Source organism: Strigops habroptila, unplaced genomic scaffold, assembly GCF_004027225.2.
Source record: "Strigops habroptila isolate Jane unplaced genomic scaffold, bStrHab1.2.pri NW_022045616.1_ctg1, whole genome shotgun sequence".
NCBI lineage: Eukaryota > Metazoa > Chordata > Aves > Psittaciformes > Psittacidae > Strigops > Strigops habroptila.
This window is the reverse complement of record NW_022651094.1, coordinates 1-26,372: the sequence shown is the minus strand read 5'-3', so window position 1 is coordinate 26,372 and position 26,372 is coordinate 1. Positions and strand designations below refer to the sequence as shown.

The 26,372-nt window shown below is 62.7% G+C and overlaps 3 protein-coding genes across 4 annotated transcripts; all 3 read right to left on the bottom strand.

The window, feature by feature from the left end:
• Positions 1–493: 493 nt before the first annotated feature.
• LOC115603159 (liprin-alpha-3-like) lies at positions 494–13,819 on the bottom strand (the record flags this gene model as incomplete). Its single annotated transcript, XM_030474845.1, is given in 15 exon segments — positions 494–550; positions 552–636; positions 822–901; positions 1,014–1,076; positions 1,859–1,990; positions 2,498–2,581; positions 3,510–3,644; positions 5,301–5,447; positions 6,313–6,513; positions 8,075–8,149; positions 8,271–8,345; positions 8,539–8,703; positions 9,446–9,547; positions 10,594–10,829; positions 13,572–13,819. Coding segments are annotated over 14 exon segments (1,632 nt in total), but the record flags the coding sequence as incomplete, so codon positions are not given.
• Positions 13,820–14,355: 536 nt separating this feature from the next.
• Positions 14,356–19,367, bottom strand: LIN7B (lin-7 homolog B, crumbs cell polarity complex component). Of its 2 annotated transcripts, none has more exons than XM_030474846.1 (6): positions 19,283–19,367; positions 18,268–18,386; positions 17,741–17,812; positions 16,553–16,762; positions 15,547–15,707; positions 14,356–14,519 (listed from the first exon to the last, which is right to left on the bottom strand). In XM_030474846.1, exons 1-6 carry the CDS (start codon positions 19,320–19,322, stop codon positions 14,498–14,500), a joined length of 624 nt encoding a protein of 207 aa, XP_030330706.1. In that variant the 5' UTR covers positions 19,323–19,367; the 3' UTR covers positions 14,356–14,497. The 2 variants fall into 2 exon arrangements, with proteins under 2 accessions (XP_030330706.1, XP_030330707.1); XM_030474847.1 differs by having other exon boundaries at positions 17,741–17,800; positions 19,283–19,349.
• Positions 19,368–19,897: 530 nt separating this feature from the next.
• On the bottom strand, positions 19,898–26,092 carry LOC115603158 (U1 small nuclear ribonucleoprotein 70 kDa-like; the record flags this gene model as incomplete). Its single annotated transcript, XM_030474844.1, has 4 exons — positions 19,898–20,643; positions 21,634–21,721; positions 21,800–21,901; positions 25,933–26,092. Coding segments are annotated over 4 exons (990 nt in total), but the record flags the coding sequence as incomplete, so codon positions are not given.
• Positions 26,093–26,372: the final 280 nt, after the last annotated feature.

Below are 26,372 nucleotides of genomic sequence, written 5' to 3'. Positions count from 1 at the left end.
TGGGATGGGGAATGGGGTGGGGATGGGGATGGGACGTGGAATGGAATGGAGTGGGGATGGGGATGGGATAGGGAATGGGACAGGGAAGGGGAATGGGACAGGGAATGAGGTGGGAACAAGAATTGGCTCGGAATGGGGTGTGGTGGGATGGGGATGGGGATGGGATAGGATGAGGTAAGGATGGAATAGGAATGGGAATGGGACGGATGGGAACAAGAATTGGGTGGGAATGGGGTGCGATGGGGATGAGGATGAAGATGAGGATGGGGATAGGGTGGGAATAGGACAGGGAATGGTGTGGGAATGGGATGGGGATGGGCACAGGGACAGGACCATGGTCAGCGCCCGGCCCCTGCAGCCACAGGGACCAGAGCGACGAAAGGGCTCCCGGACCCCCCCGGCCCTGCAGAACCCCCCAAACCCACCCCCCCCACGAGCCCCCAGAACCCCCCCAGGCCCCCAAGTCCCCCCCCCGGACCCCCCCCATACACACCTTGGTAGCGTCCTCCTTGGGGGGGGCCCAGCGCCCCTTGCGGGCGCGGCGGGGGGGGGGCGGCGGGGCCGTAGGGCTCCAGGGGGGGGCCCCCGGCGGGGCTCTGGGGGTACCTCAGCTCCAGGGCGCTGCCCGGCAGGGACCTGGGGGGCCGGGGGGGCCACGGGGGGGGGGAGCGCGGTCCCCCCCGGCCCCCCAGAGACACGTTATGGGGGGAGCCATTGAGGGGGTCCCCGTTGGAGGGGTCCCATTGGAGGGGTCCCATATGGGTGGGTCCCATTGGAGGGGTCCCATATGGGGGGGGTCCATGGGGGGGTCCCGGTGGTACCTGGAGTAGGAAGACACGGGGCGCCCCCGGAGCTGGTCCAGCTCCAGCTGCATCCGCTCCATCTCAGCCAGGAGCTGCTCCTGCGGGGGGGGGGTTTAGGGGGGTGTCAGTGTTGGGGACCCCCCTAGACCCCCGTTGACCCCCTCAGACCCCCACTGACACCCCCAGACCCCCATTGCCCCCCCCCCGGACCTTGTTCTGCAGCAGCTCGTCCTGCAGCTTCTTCATGTTGGCGATTTCTTCACTCAGTGAGTTCTGGGGGGGGGGTTATGGGGGGGCTCAGGGGATGGGCGAGCCCCAAAATGAGCCGGGGGCACCCCCAGGTACACAGGACACCCCCCCCCGGACACCCCAAAGCCCATCAGAACCCTTCAGACCCCCCCATTGCCCCATTGCCCCCATTGCCCCCATCACCCCCATTGCCCCATTGCCCCCGTTGCCCCATTGCCCCCATCTCCCCCATTGCCCACATCTCCCCCATTGCCCCATTGCCCCCATCTCCCCCATCACCCCCATCTCCCCCATTGCCCCATCACCCCCATCTCCCCCATCGCCCCCATTGCCCCATTGCCCCCCATTACCCCATCACCCCCATTGCCCCATCACCCCATTGCCCCCATCTCCCCCATTGCCCCCATCTCCCCCATTGCCCCATCACCCCCATTGCCCACATCTCCCCCATTGCCCCCATTGCCCCCATCTCCCCCATTGCCCCCATCTCCCCCATTGCCCCATCACCCCCATTGCCCCCATCACCCCCATTGCCCCATTGCCCCCCATTACCCCATCACCCCCATTGCCCCATTGCCCCCATCTCCCCCATTGCCCCATCACCCCCATTGCCCCCATCTCCCCCATTGCCCCCCATCACCCCCATTGCCCCCAACTCCCCCATTGCCCCATCACCCCCATTGCCCCCATCTCCCCCATTGCCCCCATCACCCCCATTGCCCCATTGCCCCCCATCACCCCATTGCCCCCATGGCCCCCATTGCCCCCATGGCCCCCATGGCCCCCATCGCCCCCCATGGCCCCACCTTCTCCTCCAGCGCTCCCATGCGCTCCTTGAGGTGGAGCTGGAGCCGCTCGTTGGACTCGCTCAGGAGCCGGTCCACGGTCTCCGAGAGCCTCTTGTTGTGCTCATCGTTCATCTTCTCCCGCTGCCGGGCCTGGGGGGGGAACACCCCGAAACCGGGCAATGGTGACCCCCCCAATAACCCCCTGCACCCCAAAACCTCCCCAATGACCCCCCAATGAGTCCCTGCACCCCAAAACCTCCCCAATGACCCCCCAATGACCCCCCAATAACCCCCTGCACCCCAAAACCTCCCCAATGACCCCCCAATGAGCCCCCAATGACCCCCCAATGAGCCCCTAATAACCCCCTGCACCCCAAAACCTCCCCAATGACCCCCCAATGAGCCCCTGCACCTCAAACCTCCCCAATGACCCCCCAATAAACTCCCTGCACCCCATGAACCCCCCAATGAGCCCTCAATGACCCCCCAACCCTCCCCATGACCCCCCAAACTCTTCCATGTACCCCTTGAGCACCCTCAGCACCCCTCCAGGTCCCCATATGGGGGTTCCATTGGGGGGGTCCCACTGGGGGGGGGTCCCCATTGGAGAGGTCCCATTGTGGGGGGGGTCCACACTGGAGGGGTCCCATCTCGCACCCGCTGCAGCTCCTGGTTCTTCTCCTGCAGTTGGGCCTCGAGCTGCCGGAGCCGCTCCTCGAAGTTGCCATGGCGTTCCTCAGCCTGGGAATGGGGCGTGGGTATGGGATATGGGGTGTGGGTATGGGATATGGGGCGTGGGTATGGGATATGGGGTGTGGGTATGGGGTGTGGGTATGGGACATGGGGTGTGGGTATGGGATATGGGGTGTGGGTATGGGGTGTGGGTATGGGACATGGGGTGTGGGATATGGGGTGTGGGTATGGGATATGGGGTGTGGGATATGGGGTGTGGGTATGGGACATGGGGTGTGGGATATGGGGTGTGGGATGTGGGATGTGGGTATGGGACATGGGGTGTGGGATATGGGGTGTGGGTATGGGGTATGGGGTGTGGGATATGGGGTATGGGGTGTGGGTATGGGATATGGGGTGTGGATATGGGATATGGGGTGTGGGATATGGGACATGGGGTGTGGGATATGGGGTATGGGGTGTGGGTATGGGATATGGGGTGTGGGTATGGGATATGGGGTGTGGATATGGGATATGGGGTGTGGGATATGGGGTATGGGGTGTGGGATATGGGACATGGGGTGTGGGATATGGGATATGGGGTGTGGATATGGGATATGGGGTGTGGATATGGGATATGGGGTGTGGGATATGGGGTATGGGGTGTGGGTATGGGATATGGGGTGTGGATATGGGATATGGGGTGTGGATATGGGATATGGGGTGTGGGATATGGGGTATGGGGTGTGGGATATGGGGTATGGGGTGTGGGTATGGGATATGGGGTGTGGATATGGGATATGGGGTGTGGGATATGGGATATGGGGTGTGGGATATGGGGTGTGGGGTGTGGATATGGGATATGGGGTGTGGGATATGGGGTATGGGGTGTGGGTATGGGATATGGGGTGTGGGATATGGGACATGGGGTGTGGGGAACATCAGAACCCCCCAGGCCCCACCAGGACCCTTCACCCCCCCATGCCCCAGGTCCCACCTTGGTGAGCGCCGCCACCCTCTGGGCCAGCTGGGCCTCGATCTCGGGCAGGGTCTCGGCCTTCTGCAGCGTCTGCTGGAGCTTGGCCTTGGCGTCCTCCAGCCACTCCTGCAGCTGCCGCCCCTTCTCCTCGCTCTGCACGGGGGGCACGGGGGGGTCACCACGGGGGTGTCCCCATGGAGGTGTCCCCATGGAGGTATCCCCATGGAGGTGCCCCCACGGGGGTGTCCCCACGGAGGTGTCCCCACGGAGGTGTCCACATGGAGGTGTCCCCATGCTAGATATCCCCAGTATGGTGTACCATGGTGGTGTCCCCATGGATGTCCCCATGCTGGTGTCCCCATGATGGATATCCCCATGTAGATGTCCCCATGGTGGTGACGCCATGATGGACATCCCCAATGTAGATGTCCCCATGGTGGTGATCCCATGATGGACATCCCCAATGTAGATGTCCCCATGGTGGTGACCCCATGATGGACATCCCCAATGTAGATGTCCCCATGGTGGTGACCCCATGATGGACATCCCCAATGTAGATGTCCCCATGGTGGTGACCCCATGATGGATGGCCCCAGGCCCGTTTCCCCCCACTTTGGATGTCCCAGCATGGTGAATCTCCAGGTGATGCCCCCATGCTGGCTATCCCAAGTTGGGTGGATCTCAATGGTGATGTCCCCATGGAGGTGTCCCCATGCTGCCTATCCCAAATGGATCTCAATGGTGATGTCCCCATGCTGATGTTCTCATGGATGTCCCCAAGCTGATGTCCCCATGCTGGCTATCCCAAATGGATCTCAATGGTGATGTCCCCATGGAGGTGTCCCCATGAGGCTATCCCAACTTGAGTGGATCTCAATGGTGATGTCCCCATGGAGGTGTCCCCATGAGGCTATCCCAAGTGGATCTCAATGGTGATGTCCCCATGGAGGTGTCCCCATGAGGCTATCCCAAGTGGATCTCAATGGTGATGTCCCCATGGAGGTGTCCCCATGAGGCTATCCCAAGTGGATCTCAATGGTGATGTCCCCATGGAGGTGTCCCCATGAGGCTATCCCAAGTGGATCTCAATGGTGATGTCCCCATGGAGGTGTCCCCATGCTGCCTATCCCAAATGGATCTCAATGGTGATGTCCCCATGGAGGTGTCCCCATGCTGCCTATCCCAAGTGGATCTCAATGGTGATGTCCCCATGGAGGTGTCCCCATGCTGCCTATCCCAAGTGGATCTCAATGGTGATGTCCCCATGGAGGTGTCCCCATGCTGCCTATCCCAAGTGGATCTCAATGGTGATGTCCCCATGGAGGTGTCCCCATGCTGCCTATCCCAAGTGGATCTCAATGGTGATGTCCCCATGGAGGTGTCCCCATGCTGCCTATCCCAAGTGGATCTCAATGGTGATGTCCCCATGGAGGTGTCCCCATGAGGCTATCCCAACTTGAGTGGATCTCAATGGTGATGTCCCCATGGAGGTGTCCCCATGCTGCCTATCCCAAATGGATCTCAATGGTGATGTCCCCATGGAGGTGTCCCCATGAGGCTATCCCAACTTGAGTGGATCTCAATGGTGATGTCCCCATGGAGGTGTCCCCATGCTGCCTATCCCAAGTGGATCTCAATGGTGATGTCCCCATGGAGGTGTCCCCATGAGGCTATCCCAACTTGAGTGGATCTCAATGGTGATGTCCCCATGGAGGTGTCCCCATGCTGCCTATCCCAAGTGGATCTCAATGGTGACGTCCCCATGGAGGTGTCCCCACGGTGCCCCCACGGTGCCCGCTGTCCCCCCACCTGTCTATAGAGCGAGTCCTTGCTGGCCAGCTCGTTCTCCAGGCGGTCGTTGGCGTCGTGCAGGGACGTGGCCTCGCGCTGGGCGCTCAGGTACCGCTTCTCCAGCGTGGCGATGCGCTGCTCCATGTCCTCCCGCTGCGCCAGCGCCTGCGGCGTGCGGGGTGCGGGACATGGGGATATGGGGACAGGGATGTGGGATATGGGGTGTGGGATATAGGGATATGGGGGCAGGGAAGGGGATGGGGATAGGGACAGGGATGTGGGGTGTGGGGTGTGGGACATGGGGACATGGGGACGGGGATGTGGGGTGTGGGGTGTGGGGTATGGGGATATGGGGGCAGGGAAGGGGATGGCAATAGGGACAGGGATGTGGGGTGTGGGGTGTGGGACATGGGGATGTGGGGACAGGGATGTGGGATATGGGGTACGGGACATGGGGACAGGGAAGGGGATAGGGACAGGGAGAGCACAGGGACATGTGAGGACAGGGATGGGGGTGGCCTGGAACCGCGTCTGGGCCGGGGGTGCTCCAGTTTGGGCCCAATCCCCCCACTTTGCCCCCATTCCCCCCCCTTTACACCCAGTCCTCCCCCTTTATCCCCATTCCCCCACTTTGCCCCCATTTCCCCCACTTTTACCCTATTTCCTCCTCTTCACCCCCATTTCCCTGCCTTTGGTCCTATCTCCGCCACTTTGACCCCATTTCTCCCACTTTAGGGCCATTATCCCCCAAGTTTGACCCCATTTCCCCCACTTTGACCCCATTTCCCCACTTTACCCCCATTTCCCCCACTTTAGGGCCATTATCCCCCAGTTTGGCTCCATTTCCCCCCACTTTCCCCCCATTTCCCCCCACTTTGACCCCATTTCCCCCCCTTTACCCCCATTATCCCCCACTTTAGGGCCATTCCCCCCCACTTTTACCCCATTCCCCCCCCTTTACCCCCATTTCCCCCCCTTTAGGCCCATTCCCCCCACTGTGACCCCATTCCCCCGTAGCCCCATCGCTCACCTCCTTGAGGTCCCTCTGCAGCTTGGCGCCGCTCTCCTGGGCGCGGGCGAGCTCGCGCTGGGCCGCGGCCGCCTCGTCCTGCAGCCGGCCCAGCTGCCGGCTCATGGCGGCCGCGCGCTCCCGCTGCGCCGCGGCCACGGCCCGCTGCCGGCACAGCGACGCCTCCAGCTCCAGCTCCCGGCGCCGGCCCTCGCCGGGGGCCTGGGGGCAGCGGGGCGACGGGGTGATGGGGGAACAATGGGGCAATGGGGGTGATGGGGTGATGGGGGTGATGGGGGCGATGGGGTGATGGAGGTGATGGGGGTGATGGGGTGATGGGGGTGATGGGGCAATGGGGGTGATGGGGTGATGGGGGTGATGGGGGCGATGGGGGTGATGGGGGTGATGGGGTAATGGGGGTAATGGGGGTAATGGGGGCGATGGGGTAATGGGGGCAATGGGGGTGATGGGGTAATGGGGGTGATGGGGGTGATGGGGGTGATGGGGGTGATGGGGGTGATGGGGGTGATGGGGTAATGGGGGTAATGGGGGTAATGGGGGCGATGGGGTAATGGGGGCAATGGGGGTGATGGGGTAATGGGGGTAATGGGGGTAATGGGGGCGATGGGGTAATGGGGGCAATGGGGGTGATGGGGTAATGGGGGTAATGGGGGTGACGGGGTGATGGGGGTGATGGGGTGATGGGGGTGATGGGGTGATGGGGGTGATGGGGCAATGGGGGTGATGGGGTGATGGGGTGATGGGGGTGATGGGGGCGATGGGGGTGATGGGGGTGATGGGGGTGATGGGGTAATGGGGGTAATGGGGGTAATGGGGGCAATGGGGTAATGGGGGCAATGGGGTAATGGGGGCAATGGGGTGATGGGGTAATGGGGGTAATGGGGGTGACGGGGTGATGGGGGTGATGGGGTGATGGGGGTGATGGGGGCAATGGGGGCAATGGGGGGCAATGGGGGTAATGAAGGTAATGAGGGTTAAGGGGCCAATGGGGGCAATGGGGGAAATGGAGGATATGAGGGTAATGGGGGCAATGGGGGTGATGGGGGTAATGGGGGTGATGGGGGCAATGGGGTAATAGGGGTCATGGGGTAATGGGGGTGATGGGGGCAATGGGGCAATGGGGGCAATGGGGGCAATGGGGTAATAGGGGTGATGGGGGTGATGGAGGCAATGAGGTAATGGGGGTGATGGGGCAATGGGGGTGATGGGGGTAGTTGGGTAATAGGGGTCATGGGGTAATGGGGGTGATGGGGGTAATGGGGCCAATGGGGGCAATGGGGGACATGGAGGAAATGAGGGTAATGGAGGCAATGGGGGTGATGGGGGTGATGGGGGTAATGGGGATGATGGGGGCAATGGGGTAATAGGGGTCATGGGGTAATGGGGGTCATGGGGGTAATGGGGGTGATGGGGGCAATGGGGGTGATGGGGGTCATGGGGGTAATGGGGCAATAGGCGTAACGGGGGTGATGGGGCAATGGGGGCAATGGGTAATAGGGGTGATGGGGGTGTTGGGGGCGATGGGGTAATGGGGGTAATGGAGGTGATGGAGGTAATGGGGGGCAATGGGGGTAATGGGGCAATGGGTATAATGGGGGCAATGGGGGAAATGGAGGAATAATGGGGGCCAATGGGGGGGACCCCAAACATTGACCCCCTGATCCCCACCCACGGTACCCCTCAGCCCCAAAGGATCCCCTTAGGCCTTATAGGTCTCACTGGGGGGGTGACCTGTGGACTCTGAGCCCCCGACCCCTCGTACCGGGGTGTCCCCGTCGCTGGGCGCATCCTCCAGGCCGGAACGTCGCCGGGAGAGCTGCTCCCGTAGGGACAGCGCCTGCGGGGCATGGACACGGGCATGGGAATGGGACACAGGGACATGAGGGCATCCATCCATGGGGTGACCCCATAACGGGGACGACACGACACGGGGACACCCCTCTGCGTTGTCCCCCCACCTCCTGGTTGGAGACCTCCAGCTCCTCCTCCAGCACGGCCACTCGCTCCAGAGCCACCCGCAGCCGCTCCCGGACCTGCTGGGGACAACGTGGGGTGACCCGAGCACCCCCCGGGACCCCCTTTGGGTGCCTCCAGGTCCCCCATGGGACCACCAGCACCCACCTTGGACCCCTAAACCCCCCCCCCAGGTCCATTCAGGTCCCACCAGGCCCCCCCAGCACCCACTTTAGACCCCTTGGGAGCCCCTAGAGCCACCCCAGCACCCACCTTCTCATCGAGGGCCTTGTGGTGCTCGAAGAGGGACTTGAGGGCTTTGAGCACCTCGACCTCGGAGGAGACGCCGGCGGGTGACTGCGCCTGGCGCTTCACCACCGTCATCCGCAGGGAGCGCTCGTGGCGGGACACCAGGCACTCGAGGTGCTCCAGGAGCAGCTGGGACATGGACATGGGGTGTGGGATACGGGGTGTGGGGTGTGGGGTATGGGATATGGGGTGTGGGATGTGGGGTATGGGATATGGGGTGTGGGATGTGGGGTATGGGATATGGGGTATGGGATGTGGGGTATGGGATATAGGGTGTGGGATAGAGGGTATGGGGTATGGGATGTGGGATATGGGGATATGGGATGTGGGGTATGGAGATATGGGATATGGGAATATGGGGTATGAGAATATGGGATATGGGGTATGGGATATGGAGTATGGGATGTGGGATATGCAGTATGGGGTATAGAATATGGGATACAGGATATGGGATATAGGGTATGGGATATAGGGTATGGGATATGGGTATGAGGTGTGGGGTATGGGGATATGTGATGTGGGGTATGGGATGTGGGGTATGGGATATAGGGTATGGGATATGGGGTGTGGGATATGGGGTGTGGGATATGGGGTGTGGGGATATGGGGTGTGGGATATGGGGTGTGGGATATGGGGTGTGGGGATATGGGATATGGGGTATAGAGTATGGGATATGCGGTATGGGATATGGGATATAGGATATGGGATGTAGGGTATAGGATATGGGGTATGGGATATAGGATATGGGATGTAGGGTATGGGATATGGGCATGAGGTATGGGGTGTGGGGTGTGGGGATATGGGATATGGGACATGGGGATATGGGGATGTGGGGTGTGGGCCATGTCTATGGCACCCGTGCAGGCCTCACCCGGGTGTTGTTCCTCTCGGCTTTGAGCTCCCCGATCTCCTCCTCCCGCTCCAGCAGCTGCTCCCGGCACAGGTTCAGCTCCTTGGTCAGCGCCGCCAGCTCCTGGGGGGCCATGGGGGGGGCCATGGAGGGGTCAGGGGCCACGCCCCCAAGTGAGCCACGCCCCCTCCTCTTAACCCCCCCCCCTCCATTCCCTTAACGCTGCCCACCCAGCAACCGGGGCACCGGCTCCTCCCCCTCTGTTACCCACACCCCTCCATTAGCCCCTCCCCTTCATCAGCCCCTCCCCTCTATTAGCCCCCTCCCCTTCATTAGCCCCTTCCCCTTCATTAGCCCTTCCCCTTCATTAGCCCTTCCCCTCCATTAGCCCCATCCCCTTCATTAGCCCCTTCCCCTTCATTAGCCCTTCCCCTTCATTAGCCCCTCCCCTTCATTAGCCCTTCCCCTTCATTAGCCCCCTCCTCTCCATTAGCCCCATCCCCTTCATTAGCCCCCTCCCCTCCATTAGCCCCATCCCCTCCATTAGCCCCATCCCCTCCATTAGCCCCATCCCCTTCATTAGCCCCATCCCCTCCATTAGCCCCTCCCCTCCATTAGCCCATCCCCTTCATTACCCACACCCCTTAATTAGCCCCTTCCCCTTCATTAGCCCCATCCTCTTCATTAGCCCCATCCCCTTCATTAGCCCTTCCCCTCCATTAGCCCCCTCCCCTCCATTAGCCCATCCCCTTCATTACCCACACCCCTTAATTAGCCCCTTCCCCTTCATTAGCCCCATCCCGTCCATTAGCCCCCTCCCCTCCATTAGCCCCATCCCGTCCATTAGCACCCTCCCCTCCATGAGCCCCTCCCCTCCATTAGCCACACCCCCTTCATTAGCCACACCTTCCCATTGGCTACACCTACATTACTCCCGCCCCTGAGGCCCAGCCCGCCAATGGCAGCGCACGCCCGAGGCCGCGCCCCCCTGAAGCCCCGCCCACCCGAGCCAGCTCGCACGTGAGCTGCCGCTGCAGCAGCTCCCGCCCCCTGAGGCCACGCCCCCTTCTTCCCCACCCACCTATAGCAGCGCACACACCCCCCCGAAACCCCTCCCCTTTCCCCGCGCCCACCAATGGCAGCGCACGGCCCCCTGAGGCCCCGCCCACCTGAGGCAGCGCGCACGCGAGCTGCCGCTGCAGCAGCTCCTTCTCGTGCGCCAGGTCGCGCATGCGCAGCTGCGCCGTGGCCAGCGCGTCCTGCGTGTCCCGCAGCGTGTCGAGGAGCCGCTCCCGCTCCCGCAGCATCTGCACCATGAGCTGCTCCAGCCCCGGCTCCTCCGGCGCGCCCGAGCCGCGCCGCGCGTCCTCGCTGATGGTGGGCAGCACCTCGCACATCATCCTGCCTGTGGGATGTCATACATGGGACATGGGACACCATACATGGGCGTGGGACATCATACATGGGACATACATGGACATGGGACATCATACATGGAGTATACATGGACGTGGGGCGTCATACATGGGACATACATGGACATGGGACAGCACAGGCAGCACCTTGCACGTCATCCTGCCTGTGGGATGTCATACATGGGACATGGGACACCATACATGGGACATACATGGACATGGGATATCATACATAGCACATACATGGACGTGGGACATCATACATGGGACATACATGGATGTGGGTCATCATACATGGAATATACATGGACATGGGACAGCACAGGCAGCACCTCGCACATCATCCTGCCTGCAGGGCGTCAGACACGGGACAGGCATGGACGTGGGGTGTCATACATGGGACATACATGGACGTGGGACATTATACATGGGGTATACATGGATGTGGGACATCATACATGGGACATACTTGGGACATGGGATAGCATGGGACATGGGACATACACGGACAGCACAGGCAGCACCTCACACATCATCCTGCCTATGGGACATAGGCTAGCATGGGACATGGAACATACATGGGACATACATGGGCAGCACAGGCAGCACCTCGCACATCATCCTGCCTGCCCCGGGATGGGGTCACCCAACCCGTCACCCTGACCACAGAGCCCTGCCTGGGACATGGGACATGGGGTCACATCAGCACCTTGCACAGGGCCCTGCCTGCACCCGGCCTGCACCCTGCCTGCACCCTGCCTGCACCCAGCCTGCACCCTGCCTGCGATGGGATGGGGCACCCAACACCCAACCTGCACCCTGCCTGCACCCTGCCTGCGATGGGATGGGGCACCCAACACCCTGCCTGCACCCTGCCTGCACCCTGCCTGCGATGGGATGGGGCACCCAACACCCTGCCTGCACCCTGCCTGCACCCTGCCTGTGATGGGATGGGGTCACCCAACACTCTGCCTGCACCCAGCCTGCACCCTGCCTGTGATGGGATGGGGTCACCCAACACCCTGCCTGCACCCTGCCTGCACCCTGCCTGCACCCTGCCTGCGATGGGATGGGGCACCCAACACCCTGCCTGCACCCTGCCTGCACCCTGCCTGCGATGGGATGGGGTCACCCAACACCCTGCCTGCACCCTGCCTGCACCCTGCCTGCGATGGGATGGGGTCACCCAACACCCTGCCTGCACCCTGCCTGCGATGGGATGGGGTCACCCAACACCCTGCCTGCACCCAGCCTGCACCCTGCCTGTGATGGGATGGGGTCACCCAACACCCTGCCTGCACCCTGCCTGCACCCTGCCTGCGATGGGATGGGGTCACCCAACACCCTGCCTGCACCCTGCCTGCGATGGGATGGGGTCACCCAACACATGGCACATGGGGGTGCAATGGGGGTGTAATGAGGGGGCAATGGGGGTGCAATGGGGTGCAATGGGGGTGCACTGAGGGGTACTTGGGTGCAATGGGGGGCAATGGGTGTCAATGGGGTGCAATGAGGGATAAAATGGGGTTGCAATGGAGGGTACTGGGGTGCAATGGGGGTGCAACAGGGGGATGCAGTGGGGTGCAATGGAGGCCCAATGGGGGTGTAATGGGGGGGCAATGGGGGAATGCAATGGAGGTGCAATGGGGGGGCAATGAGGTGCAATGGGGGAGTAATGGGGGGCAATGGGGTGCAACGGGGGATGCAATAGGGGTGCAGTGGGGGTACTGGGGTGGAATGGGTGCAATGGGGGTGCAATGTGGGGGCAATGGAAGGGGCAATGGGAGGGCAATGCTGTGCAATGGGGGTGCAATAGGGTGCAATGGGGTGCAATGGGGTTGAACAGGCAGCAATGAGGGGCAATGGGGGGTTTAGGGCCTCAGGGTCAGAGGTTGGGGGGATTTAGGGGTGTAATGGGGGATTTGGGGGTGCAATGGGGGGAGCAGGGGCAATGGGGGGGTCAAAGTGGAGGGGTGAGGGGGTGAAGGGGGTGCGATGGGCGGCAATGGGGGTGGAATGGAAGGTGCAAAGGGGCCTGGGAGGTACCATTGAGGGGGTGGGATGGGGATGCAATGGGGGGGTCAATGGGGTGGATGCTGGGGTGCAATGGAGGGTCAATGGGATGGGTTGTGGGGTGCAATGGAGGGGTCAATGGGATGGAATGTGGGGTGCAATGAGGGGGTCAATGGGGGTGTCAGTGAGGGTCAATGGGGGATAATGGGGTGCAATGGGGGGATAATGGAGAGATCAATGGGGGGATGCTGAGGTGCAATGGGGGTGTCAATGGGAATGCCAAGGGGGTGTCAAGAGGGGGTCTATGGGGGGATGCTGGGGTGCAATGGGGGGGTGCAATGAGGGGGTCAATAGGGGATGGGATGTGGGGTGAAATGGGGGGTCAATGGAGGGATGCTGGGATGCAGTGGGGGAGTAAATGGGGGTGCCAATAGGGGGGCAATGGGATGGGATGTGGGATGCAATTGGGGGGGGGGGATGTGGGGTGCTCTGTAGGATGCAATGGCAGGGATTGGGATGGGGATGCCATGGGGGGGGGTGTGATGGGATGCAATGGGGGGTGTGATGCAATGGGGGGTGATGGGGATGCAATGGGGGTGTGATGGGGATGCAATGGGGGGGTGATGGGGATGCAATGGGGGGTGTGATGGGGATGCAATGGGGGGGTGTGTGTGATGGGGATGCCCGGTGCGGGGGGGGGGCTCAGGCCCGGCTCTTACCTGCGCTGCGATGGGCGCTGCGGCAGCTCCGGCTGAAGGCTGCGGCCCGGCGGGGAGGGGGCCCCGGGGGGGGTCGTTGCCCGTTGCCCGTTTAACCCCCGTTACCGGCCCCCGCCGCTCCCCGGGCCCGCCCGAGCCCCGCGGCCGCCGCCCGCCCCCCCCCCTCCGGGTACCGAACGAACCCCCCCCCCGCGCCCGGCCCCGCAAAGGCTGCGCGGGCCCTTTAAGAGCGGCGCTGACGGACAGCGGCGTCCACCAATGGGAGCGCGCCCTGAGGCCCGGCGGAGCCTCAAGCCCCGCCCCCGAGCGGGGTGGGAGGGGGGAGCGGGAGCGGCGGCGCCGGCAGCCAATGGGAGGCGGCGGGGGGCGGGGCTAGCGCTGGGGTGATGTCATCGGGTGGTAGGGGGGTTGCCATGGAGACGGTGACACTCCCCCCTCCTCCTCCCCCCCCCGCAGGTTGCCATAGAGACGGGTCCGTTTCCCCCCCCCCCCGCGCGGTGTCTATGGAGAGGCTCCGCCCCCCCATGTGTTGCTATGGAGACGCCCCCCGCGCGTTGCCATGGAGACGGGATGTCTCCCCCCCATCCCTCCCGTCGGCATGGTGATGGTCCAACACCCCCCATCACCATGGCAACAGCCCCCCCATCCATCCGGCACCATGGAGACACACCTCCCCATCCCCATGGTTACGCACAAGCTTGTTGCCATAGCTACCGCCATCCCCCCCTCTCCGCGAAAGACCCAGAACACCCCCCCAAACATGGGGAGACACACAATGCACGTATGACACACGTATGACACACGCCAAGCTTTAAATAGGAGCCAATAAATACTGTACAGGGGGGGCTGCGCCCCATAAATAACCCAAATATACAGAGAGAGGGTCCCGGGAGCGTTTGGGGGGTCCAATGGGGTTGGGGGGGGTCCTACCCCCTCGATTCCAGCGACCTGTGGGGTGAAAAATGGGGGTCAGTGGTTTGGAGGGGCTGGGAGGGAGGTTTGGGGGGACTAAGGCAGGTTTGGGGGTACAGGGGTCAGTTTGGCTCTGGTTTGGGTTGGTTTTGTCTCACTTTTGCCTCAGCTTTGGCTCCATTTTGGGGTGCAGGGGCTCGGTTTTGGGTCAGTTTTGGTTCATTTTGGCTCAGGTTCAGGGTGTGGGGGCTTGGTTTTGGCTCAGCGTGGGTCGGGTTTGGGTCAGTTCAGGTCAGGTTGAGTTCGGGTCAGTTTGGGTCAGGTTTGGTTCAGTTGGGGTCGGCTTTGGGTGGGTTCGGGTCGATTGGGCTCAGTTCGGGTGGGCTCGGATGGGTTCGGGTGGGTTTGGCTGGGCTTGGCCAGGCTCAGGTGGGTTTGGGTTGGGTTCAGGTGGGTTCGGTGTGGGCTCGGGTTGGTCTGGCTCAGTTCGGGCCGGGCTCGGGTGGGTTCGGCTCAGTTCGGCTCGGTTCGGCCGGGCTTGGGTGGGCTTGGGTGAGTTCAGGTGGGTTCGGGTTGGTTTGGGTGGGCTCGGGCCGGGTCCGGCTCGGTTTGGCCGGGCTCGGGTGGGTTCGGGTGGATTCGGGTTGGTTTCGGGCCGGGTCCGGCTCGGTTCGTCCGGGCTCAGGTTGGTTCGGGTCCGTCCGGCTCAGTTCGGGGGGGTTCGGGTCGGGCTCGGGTCGGTCCGGCTCAGTTCGGGTGGGTTCGGGTCGGGCCGGCTCAATTCGGGTGGGTTCGGGTCGGGCTCGGGTGGGTTCGGGTCGGTTAGGGTGGGTTCGGGTCGGGTTCGGGTGGGTTCGGGTCAGACTCCGGTCGGGTTCGGGTGGGTCCGGCTCAGTTCGGGTCAGGCTCGGGTCGGGTTCGGGTGGGTTCGGGTCGGGCTCGGGCGGGCTCGGGCAGGTCCGGCTCGGTCCGGCCGGGCTCGGGTGGGGCTCGGGTGGGTTCGGGTCGGGCTCGGGCGGGTTCGGGCGGGTCCGGCTCGGACCGGCCGGGCTCGGGCGCTCACGTGTAGCTGTGGTGCTGGCGCCGCCGGGCGCTGCGCAGCTTCTCGAAGCGCGCCTCCATCTCGTCCAGCACGCGCGGCGTGTAGCGCACCACGAGCTTGACCGAGCCCTGCGCCGCCTTCAGCAGCTCCACCGCGCGCTCGTGCTGCTCCCCCTCCACGCTCTGTGCCCCAAAAACACCCCCGGCACCCCCGGAAACGGCTCCGGCACCCCCGAAAACCCCCCTGGGGACACCAAACACCCCGAGAAACGGCTCCGGCACCCCCGAAACCCCCCCCCGGGGACACCAAACACCTCCTGGGACCCCCAGAAACTGCTCCGGCACCCCCGAAAACCCCCCCAGGGACACCAAACACCCCCCGAGACCCCCAGAAACAGCCCCATAACCCCCCATAAACCACTCAATAACCCCCAATAACCCACCAGAGCCCCCATGGCCACCCCATAACCCACCAGAGCCCCCTCCAACACTCTCATCCCCCATAAAACACTCAATAACCCCCCATAACCCACCATAGCCCCCCATAAACCCCCTCAAACACCCCATAACCCCCGCTAAAACACTCAATGACCCCCTATAAACACCCCCATAGCCCCCAAAACCCCCTTGTAACCCCCCATAGCCCCTCCGAAACCCCTCCAACACCCCCATGACCCCCCATAAACTACTCAATAACCCCCCATAACCCACTGTAGGCCCCCATAAACCCCCTCTAACACCCCCATAACCCCCAGTAACCCCCTTAAGCCACTCAATAACACCCTATAACCCCACAAACCCCTCCCACACCCCCATAACCCCCCCTAAACCACTGAATAACCCCCCATAATGCACCGTAGTCCCCCAAAAACCCCCTCTAACACCCCCATAACCCCCATAAACCACTCAATAACTTCCCTAAACCCCTCCAACACCCTCATAACCCCCCCAAACCACTCAATAACCCCTCATAACCCCCCCAAACCCCTCCAACACCCCCATAGCCCCCATAGCCCCCCATGTCTCACCACGCCGTTGACGCTGAGGAGCTGGTCCCCCCGCTTGAGCCCCCCGTGGCGGTCGGCCACCCCCCCCGGGATGACGCGGGAGATGTAGATGGGCGAGTTCTGCTCCTTGCCCCCCATGATGTTGAAGCCGAGCCCCTCCTCGGTCTTGGGCAGCTCCACCACCCGCGGGTGAGCGTGGCCCTCGCTGGCAGCAAAGGCGGCCACGGTGGCCTGGCAATGGGAATGGGAGTGGGAATGGGCTGTGGGGTACAGGTATGGGTATGGGGTATGGGTATGGGGTACGGGATACAGGTGTGAGATATGGGATATAGGTATGGAGTACAGAGTATAGGATATGGGTATGGGATATGCGGTATGGGGTATAGCATGGGGGTATGGGATAGGGGGTATGGGATATATTGGATATGGGATATGAGATATATGGGATAGGGGGTATGGGGTATGGGGTATAGAGTGTGAGATATGGGATATATGGTTGGAGTATAGGCTATAGGGTAGGGGTATGGGATATGGGGTATGGGATATGGGGTATGAGGTGTGGCGTATGGGGTATGGGATATAGAGTATGGCATATAGGTGTGAGATATGGGGTATAGGTATGGAGTATAGGGTATAGGGCATGGGTATGGGATATGGGGTATAGGGTATAGGATGGGGGTACCCATACCCCCATATGGGTATGACATATATGGGATATGGGGTTGGGGATATGGGGTATGGGATGTGGGGTATGGGGTATAGCATGGGGGTATGGGATAGGGGGTATGGGATATATGGGATATGGGATACGAGATATATGGGATATGGGGTATGGAATATGGAATATGGGGTATGAGATATATGGGATATGGGACATGGGGTATGGGATATATGGGGTATGGGACATGGGATATATGGGATATGGGGTATGGACACACAGGTCCATGGTGACGGACACGGGCAGGACACGGTGACAGCAAACGGCCGCCGCGGGGGGGGACAGACGGACACAGGAGGGGACAGATGGACACGGGCGGGGGGGACACCACAGGCGAGAGACGGGGACATCCCTGCACCAAAGGGGGGGGGGAGGGATTGGGGTCCCCAGAGGGGGTTATTGGGGTCCCTGGGTCAGTTCTGGGGTACCCTGGGATGGTTTTGGGGTGCTTTGGGTCAGTTTTGGGGTGCTTTGGGTCAGTTTTGGGGTACCTTGGCTGTAGCGTGGGCCCGGATCTCAGGGCTTCCAGCGATGTCCAGGGTGTCATAGAGCTGCTCATAGACCTGGGGGGTCACCCCGGTTTTGGGGGGGTCACCCCGGTTTTGGGGTACCCGCTATCCAGGGCCCACCCCCCCCACCCTCTCAAGGGGCTGCTGGTGGGGATTGGGGGGGTCCTCAGGGGCAATGGCGGGGGGGGTGGGGGTCCCCTTGGGGTATATTGGGGTTCCATGGGGGGTATTGGGGGTCCCAGGGTGGAGTTTGGGGTCTCTGGAGCTGGTTTTGGTGTCCCTGGGGCTAGTTTTGGGGTCCGTGGGGTTGTTTTGGGGGGTCCCGGAGCTGTTTTGGGGGCCCCTGGGGAGTTTTTGGGGGTCCCGGAGTTGGTTTTGGGGTCTGCAGGGGGTTTTGGGGTCCGCAGGGGGTTTTGGGGGTCCCAGGGGGAGTTTTGGGGTGCCAGAGCTGTTTTGGGGGGTCTTCGGGCTGGGTTTGGGGGGCCCGGGGGGGGGTTTTGGGGTCCCACCTCGCGGATGGCGCAGCAGAACTTGCTCTGAAGGACCCTCTGCAGCGCCTGAAGCTTCTGGGGGGGCAGCTCCCCACTGCGCTGCAGCCGCTCCAGCAGCTCCACCGCCCGCCCCACGTCTGGGGGGGCCCCGGGGTGAACCCCCCCATTACCTCCATTGCCCCCCATTACCCCCATTGCCCCTATTGGCCCCCATTGCCCCCGTTACCCCAATTGCCCCCATTACCCCGATTGCCCCCATTGCCCCCCATTACTCCCATTGCCCCCATTGCCCAATTACCCCTCATTACCCCATTGCCCCTCATTGCCTCCAGTACGCCATTGCCCCCCATTACCCCATTACCCCCATTACCCCTCATTGCCCCATTACCTCCCATTACCCCCCATAGTCCCCATTGCCCCCCATTGCCCCATTACCCTCCATTGCCCCCCATAGTCCTCATTGCACCCCATTGCCCCATTACCCCCCATAGTCCCCATTACCCCCCATTGCCCCATTACCCCCCATTACCCACCATAGTCCCCATTACCCCCCATTATCCCCCATTACCCCCCATTATCCCCCATTACCCCGTTGCGCCCCTTTGCTCCCATTACCCCCATTACCCCCCATTGCCCCATTACCTCCCATTACCCCCCATTACCCCCCATAGTCCCCACTGCCCCCCATTGCCCCATTACTCCCCATTGCCCCATTACCCCCCATTACCCACCATAGTCCCCATCACCCCCCATTACCCCATTACCCTCATTGCCCCCATTGCTCCCATTATCCCCCATTACCCCCCATTACCCCATCACCCTCCACTGCCCCCATTACCCCCATTACCCTCCTTTACTCCCCATAGCCCCCATCACCGCCCATTACCCCCACTGCTCCCATTACCCCCGTTAGCCCCCATTACCCCATCACCCCCCATTGCCCCCATTGCTCCCATTACCCCCATTGCCCCCCATCACCCCCATAGCCCCCATTACCCCCCTTTACCCCCATCGCCCCCCCGTCTCCCCTCACCCCGCTCCAGCCCCAGCGCGTCCCCGCTCAGCGCTGCCATCGCTCCTCGCGCGCGACACCGCCCCGCCCCCCCCCTCAGCCCCTCCCCTCCCCCCCCCCAAAACGAGGCGGTGCCGGGGGGCGGGGGGGGAAGGGTCGAGAAGGAGACACGCGCATGCGCCGATCCCCCCCCCCCATACACGTGAAGGGACCCCAAATGTGGGGGGGATCCCACCCTATTTGGGGTCCCCCCCACCCCATTTGGGTTGGTCCCACTCCATTTAGGTGGCTCCCCCCCCCCCATATGGGGGTCCCCCCCCATTTGGGGTGTCCCATTGTATTTGGAGGGGGGGTCCCTATTTGGGGCTCCCCTCCATCGTATTGGGGGTGTCCTATGGGGGGGGTGTCCCAACCCATATAGAAGGTCCCATTCTATTTGGGGGCAAGGGGATCCCACCCTATTTGGGGGTGTCCCACTCTATTTGGGGTGTCCCATCCTATTGGTGGGGGGGTGCCCCAGCCCATACGGAAAGTCCCATTCTATTTGGGGGGGTCTCCCCTCCCATTTAGTCCCCCCTATCCCATTCGGGGGGGTCCCTCCCCATATCCCCCCCCTCCCCGACCCCCAAACTCCTCTTTCCATTAAAACACCTTTTATTCGAAGCACAAAAAACGGGGTTTTGGGAGGGGGCTGAGGGGGGGGTGTGGTCCGGGGGGGCCGTTTTGGGGGTTCCCCCCCCCATCACTCCATGGGGGGGTCCATCAGGTACCCGTTCTCCGCCCCCATGTACCCCTCGGGGGGCGGGAGGGTGTCCGCCTGCAGGAACAGCTCGGAGCCGGGGTCCCCCCCCCCGCCCATCGCATCCGGCGCGTCCGGCCCGGGGGGTCTCTCCTCCCGCCGCTCCAGCCGCTCCCGTTCCCGTTTGTGCTCGCGCTCCGGCCGCTCCCGTTCCCGGTCCCGCTCCCGGCGCCGCTCCCGCTCCCGGTGCCCGCGGCGCCGCTCCCGCTCCCGCTCCCGGCTCTTGTCCTCCCCGTCCCCTTTGGATCCCAGCCCATCGGGGGGGCCGGGATCGGGAATGCCGCCCCCCCCCCCGCCGCCGCCGCCGCCGCTCCCCAGGAGATCCTCGGGGGGCTCCAAGGGTTCGAGCCCTTCCTCCTTCTTGTCGCGATCCCGGTCGCGATCCCGTTTGCGCTCGCGGGAGCGGCTGCGGCGTTTCCGGTCGCGCTCTTTGCTGCGGTCCCGGCTCCCGCCTCGCTTCCGGTCCCGTTCTTCCTTCTCGCGGCTCCGGGTGCGGCGGCGCCGGTCCCGGGAGCGCGAACGGCGCCGGTCCCGTTCCCGAGAGCGCTCCCGGCGCTCCCGCTCCCGCTCCCGCTCCCGGTCCCTGCGGGGCGAACCAAGGGACGGACGGGGGGGGGGGGGGGGGGTCAGGGGAGGTCCCAAGGGTCACACCATGTGACGGACGGGGGAGGGGGTCAGGGGAACCACGATGCACCCCCCAAACCGTGACATATTGACCCTGAATTGTCTTGGGGGGTCCTAAAGGTGATATAGGGGGACCCTGACCCACTTCTGGGGGTCCCAAGGGTGATATAGGGGGACCCTGAGTTGTCTTGGGGGGTCCTAAAGGTGATAAAGTGGGACCTTGACCTGTCTTAGGGGTCCCAAGGGTGGCATATGGGGGCCCTGAGTTGTCTTGGGGGGTCCTAAAGGTGATATAGGGGGACCCTGAGCTGTCTTAGGGGTTCCAAGGGTGGCATATGGGGACCCTGAGTAGTCTTGGGGGGTCCTAAAGGTGATAAAGTGGGACCCTGACCCACTTCTGGGGGTCCCAAGGGTGGCATATGGGGACCCTGAGTTGTCTTGGGGGGTCCTAAAGGTGATATAGGGGGACCCTGAGCTGTCTTAGGGGTTCCAAGGGTGGCATATGGGGACCCTGAGTAGTCTTGGGGGGTCCTAAAGGTGATAAAGTGGGACCCTGACCCACTTCTGGGGGTCCCAAGGGTGGCATATGGGGACCCTGAGTTGTCTTGGGGGGTCCTAAAGGTGATATATGGGGACCCTGACCTGTCTTAGGGGTTCCAAGGGTGATATAGGGAGACCCTGACCCACTTCTGGGGGTCCCAAGGATGACATAGGGGGACCCCGACCTGTCCTGGGGGTCCTAAGGGTGACACAGGGGGATCCCGACCCACTTCTGGGGGTCCCAAAGGTGACACAGGGGGACCTTAACCTGTCCTATGGGACCCTGACCCATAGCAGGAGGTCCCAGGGGTGACACAGAGGGGTCCCTGACCCACTTCTGGGGCTCCCAAAGGTGCCAGAGAAGGGGTGTCCCCCCCATTTCGGGTGCCCCCCCCAGCCCCACACTCACCTCTCGTCATAGCGGGACGTATCATCCCTGCCCGAGTGCCTGATGTTCACATCGGCTCCTCCTCGGCGGGTACCCCCCAAACCTCCCCCTGCAACAGCGGCCACATCAAGGGGGGGGTCCTATAGATATATGGGGGGGGTCCCCTATAGATTAGGGGGGGCCTTACCCAAGCGCCGGGGTCTCCATCCCTTCACTGTCCTTCCCCTTTCCACATCCACCAGCACCCGGCGCCCATCGATCTTCTTCCCATCAGCGTGTTTATAGGCGGCTATAAAGGAGGGGGGGTCGGGGGGGGGGGCAAAAGTGGGGTACGGGGGGGGACAGAGGGGGGGTTAGTAACAAGAGGACCCCGCCAGCCCGCCCCCCCCTCCCCAAAGTGGTACCACCCCCCCAAAAACACCACCACCCCCCCCCCCCCCCAAAAAGCAGCATCAGCATCAATAGGACCAAGGGCTGCGGGTGCCCTGGTGGGGGGGGGAAAGGGGGTGCCCCCCCCCCCAAAATACACGGCTGGAAAGGAAAGAGGTTAAGGACAAGGTGACCCCCCCCATAAGCCTGTACCATGTAACTGGGGGGGACGCACCCCCTTTACCTGCACATTGACCCCCCCACACACATTGGTTACTGGGGGGGGGAAACCACCATTACCTTCACATTGACCCCCCCCACTTGCATATGGACCCCCCCATGTTGATTTGGGGGGGCACCCCCTTTACCTGCACATTGACCCCCCCATGTTGTTTATTTGGGGGGGCACCCCCTTTACCTGCACATTGACACCCCCCATGTTGTTTATTGGGGGGGCACCCCCTTTACCTGCACATTGACACCCCCCATGTTGATTTGGGGGGGCACCCCCTTTACCTTCGCACTGACCCCCCCCCATGTTGGTTACTGGGGGGGGGAAACCACCTTTACCTGCACATTGACACCCCCCCCCACGTTGGTTATTGGGGGGGGGGGGGAACCACCTTTACCTGCATATTGACACCCCCCCCCCATGTTGGTTATTGGGGGGGGGGGAACCACCTTTACCTTCACATTAACCCCCCCCACTTGCATATGGACCCCCCCGACGTTGATTTGGGGGGGGGGGCACCCCCAATGTTGCCTTACCTGCATTTCCCTCCCCCCCCAACACACTCCCCCCGACCCCCCCCCATGACTCACAATAGGGTGGACGCAGCCCCCCCCATACTCCCCCCCCGGGGTACACGATGATGGGGGGGGGGGCGGGTCCGTGTCCCCCCCCCCCTCGGCTTGGGGGGGGTCAAAGAACCTTCCGGAAGCTCCTGGTCCTGGACAGGCGCTGGGGCCTTACCTGAGACCCATCACCCCCCCCGCCCCCCCCCCCAAAACCGCCCCCCCCCGCACCCATGGGTGCTCCCCCCACCCACTGGGACCCCCCCCCATGTATCCCCCCCATAGGGATGAGTTGGGGGGGCTCAGCCCCCCCTAAATCCCCTCCCCCCCCCCCGTCACTGGGACTGGGGGGATCCATCCCCAAACCCACGGGGGGGCTCAGCCCCCCCCCCCCAAACCCGACCCCCCCCATTATGGGTGCTGCCCCCCCCCATAGCGATGCTGTAGACCCTACACAAACATCACAGAGGGGATCCCCCCCATTCATCTATTTCTGGGAGACCCCAATTGAGATATTTGGGGTCCCCCCATTGATCTACTTTGGGGGGGTCCCCACTGATCTACTCTGGGGGGGTCCCCAATTGACCGATTTTGGGGCTCCCTCATTGATCTATATGGGGGGGGTCCCCCCACTGATCTACTTTGGGGGGGTCCCCCAATTGATGTATTTTGGGGTCCCCATTGATCTACATGGGAGATCCCCCAATGAGCTACTTTGGGGTCCCCCCCATTGATCTATTTTAGGGGGGTCCGACTGATCTACTCTGGGGGGGTCCCCATTGATCTACTCTGGGGCCCCCCCAGTCGATCTACTTTGGGGGGGGCCCCAATTGATCTATTTGGGGGGGGGTTCCCCCCAATAGATCTCTTATTAAGGGGGGGGCGGTGCCATGAGCACCCCCCCACCCTGGGACCCACACGGGGGGGGCACTCACAGCCCCCCCCATCCTCCTTCCTCCATGGGCAGTACCAAAGGGCAGCGGGGGGGGGGGGGGCGGGTCCTGCTTGTTGCCCCCCCCTTCCCCATTCACTTCAATGGGCGTGAGGGGGGGCTCCTTAGGGGCCCCCCCTAAAATAGGGGTCACGTGTCCCCACCTCAGCGGAGACTGAGGCCGTGACCGTGTTAAGGGGGGGGGATATTCCAACAGGGATTTAAGCCCTGTTTGGGGGGGGGAGTGGGAAAATGAGGTGGGGGGGGGCTAAGAAGAGCCCCCCCCATCTAATAAAGTGGGATTCGGGTGCTTTTGGACGGGGGGGGCCTCATAAGAAGCCGAAATGGGGGGGGGGTGTTGGTGGCACCTCTCCCATCCCGGCCGTGCTGGGATGTGACGGGTGCGTCTGCGTGTCCCCCCCCATCCAAAACGTGTCCCTGTTGGTGAAGGGAGGGGGGGTGTTGGGGAGGGGGGGGTTCCTAAGGACCCCCCCCTGCCCTTCTCCCCCCCCCCCCCCGGTGTGTTTTGGGGTGTCGTGGGGGGGGTTAAAAAGGTGTCTTACCAACATACAAACCCTTATACCAACCATACACTGAGGTGTTGGAAGGGGGAGCACTAGGATCAGCTGCAAGCCAGCAGTGGCAAAAGCCATCACAAAGGTGGCTGCAGTGACAATAAAACAGTGTTAATACAACCCCGGCCGGCAACAGGCGTCCCCCCCGGTCCCCCCCCCAGCCACACGCACACACACACACACACACGCGCCCGGTACCGGACACGGGGACGCGACAACCGCGGGGGGGGAGGGGGGGGGAATGGGGTGAGGTGGGGGGGGGGGGGGGGGAGGAGAGAGCGGCGCTTCCCGGAGCCTCCGACTGTTGGTGGTCACTGCCCTGAGCGCTGGCGGGGGGGGGGGGGGGGGGCAATCGGCCGCCTGTTGCCGCAGGCACTGCCTATGGCCGGGGGTTCAACTACAGCCTCGGCTACCGCCTGTAGCCTCGGCTGCCTGTGGCTCTGACCGCCTGTAGCTCTGACCGCCTGTTGCTTGGCCGCCTGTAGCCCTGACCGCCTGTAGCTGTGACAGCCTGTAGCTTGGCCGCCTGTAGCTCTGACCGCCTGTAGCTCTGACCACCTGTAGCTTGACCACCTGTAGCCTTGGCTACCTCTAGCTCTGCCTGTTGCCTTGGGTGCCTGTAGCCTCAGCTGCCTGTAACCACAACTAACTATAGCCTTTACTACCTATAGTTTGGCTGCCTGTAACCTCAGCTGCTTGTAGCCGTGGCTGACTGTAGCCTTGCCCATTGACTGTTGCCTTGGCTAACTACAGCCTCGGCTGCCTGTAAGCTTAGCCACCACCTGTAGCATTGACTGCCTGGTGCCTTGGCTATCTACAGCCTTGGCTGCCTGTAGCATGGCCGCCTGTAGCCTCAGCTACCTGTTGCTTTGGTCACTGCCTATAGCTTTGCTTGCTGTAGTATGACTGACTGTAGGTTGGCTGCCTGTAGCCTCAGCCACTGCCTGTTGCCTTGGCTGACTATAGCCTTGGCCGCCTGTAGCGCGGCCGCCTGTAGCCTCAGCTGCCCCCTGTAGGCCTGGCTGCCTGTAGTTAGGCCAAGAGTAGCCTTGGCCACCCCCTGTAGTTTGGCCGCCTGTATCTTGGCCAGCGGTAGCCACGGCTGCCTGTAGCTGCAGCACTGCCTGTAGCCCTGGGCTGTAGCCTCAGCCAACGCCTGTAGCTGGTCAACCGCTTGTACCTTGGCTGCCTGTAGCCTTGCTCGCCTCTAGCTTAGCCACTGGTAGCCTTGTCCGCCTGTAGCCTCGGCCAACACCCGCAGCCTTGGTCAACCGCCTGTAGCCTCGGTCACCTCTAGCATGGCCGCCTGTAGCCCCAGCCGCCTGGAGCCTCAGTTGCCTACAGCTCAGCCACCAGAAGCCGTGGCCGCCTGTAGCCCCGGCCGCCTGTAGCTTTGCCTGCCTAGAGCTGGGCCGCCTGGAGCCCTACAGCTTGGCCGCCTGTAGCCTTGGCTCCCTACAGCCACGGCCGCCGGTCGCCTGGAGCTCGGTCGCCTGTTGCCTCGGTCGCCTGTAGGTCCTCCCCGCACTGTACTTACCTGCGAGAGAGCCCAGGCCCCGCGGGGCCCCAAAGGGGACGCAGGGTTGTGCTTAGAGAGGTTGGACATGCGGTTGTAGGGGGGAAAGGGCTGTTGCGGCGGGGGGTACTCACAGTGCATGTCCCGCTCGTGCTCGTACTCGATGAAGGCGTAACCGCGGGGCTTCCCGGAGCGCTTGTTGTACACCATGTAGATCTGAACAGGCGGATGCGTCACCCGCCAGCGGGGGTTGGCGTGGGGGGGTGATTTGGGGGGGGGGGTGTTGTGGGGGGGCTGTTTGGGGTGTTGTTACGGGGAGAGTGTTGTTATGGGGGGGTGTTCAGGAGCGGGGGTTGTTATGGGGGTGTTGCTATAGGGTGTTGTTATGGGGGGGTTGCCATGCGGGTGTTGCTATGGGGGAGTTACTATAGGGTGTTGTTATGGGGGTTGTTATGGCGGGCTTGTTTGGGAGGGGAGGTTGTTTAGGGGCGTTGTTATGGGGGTGTTGCTATACGATGTTGTTATGGGGGTGTTACGGAGTGTGTTGTTATGGGGGGTGTTGTTATGGCGGGGT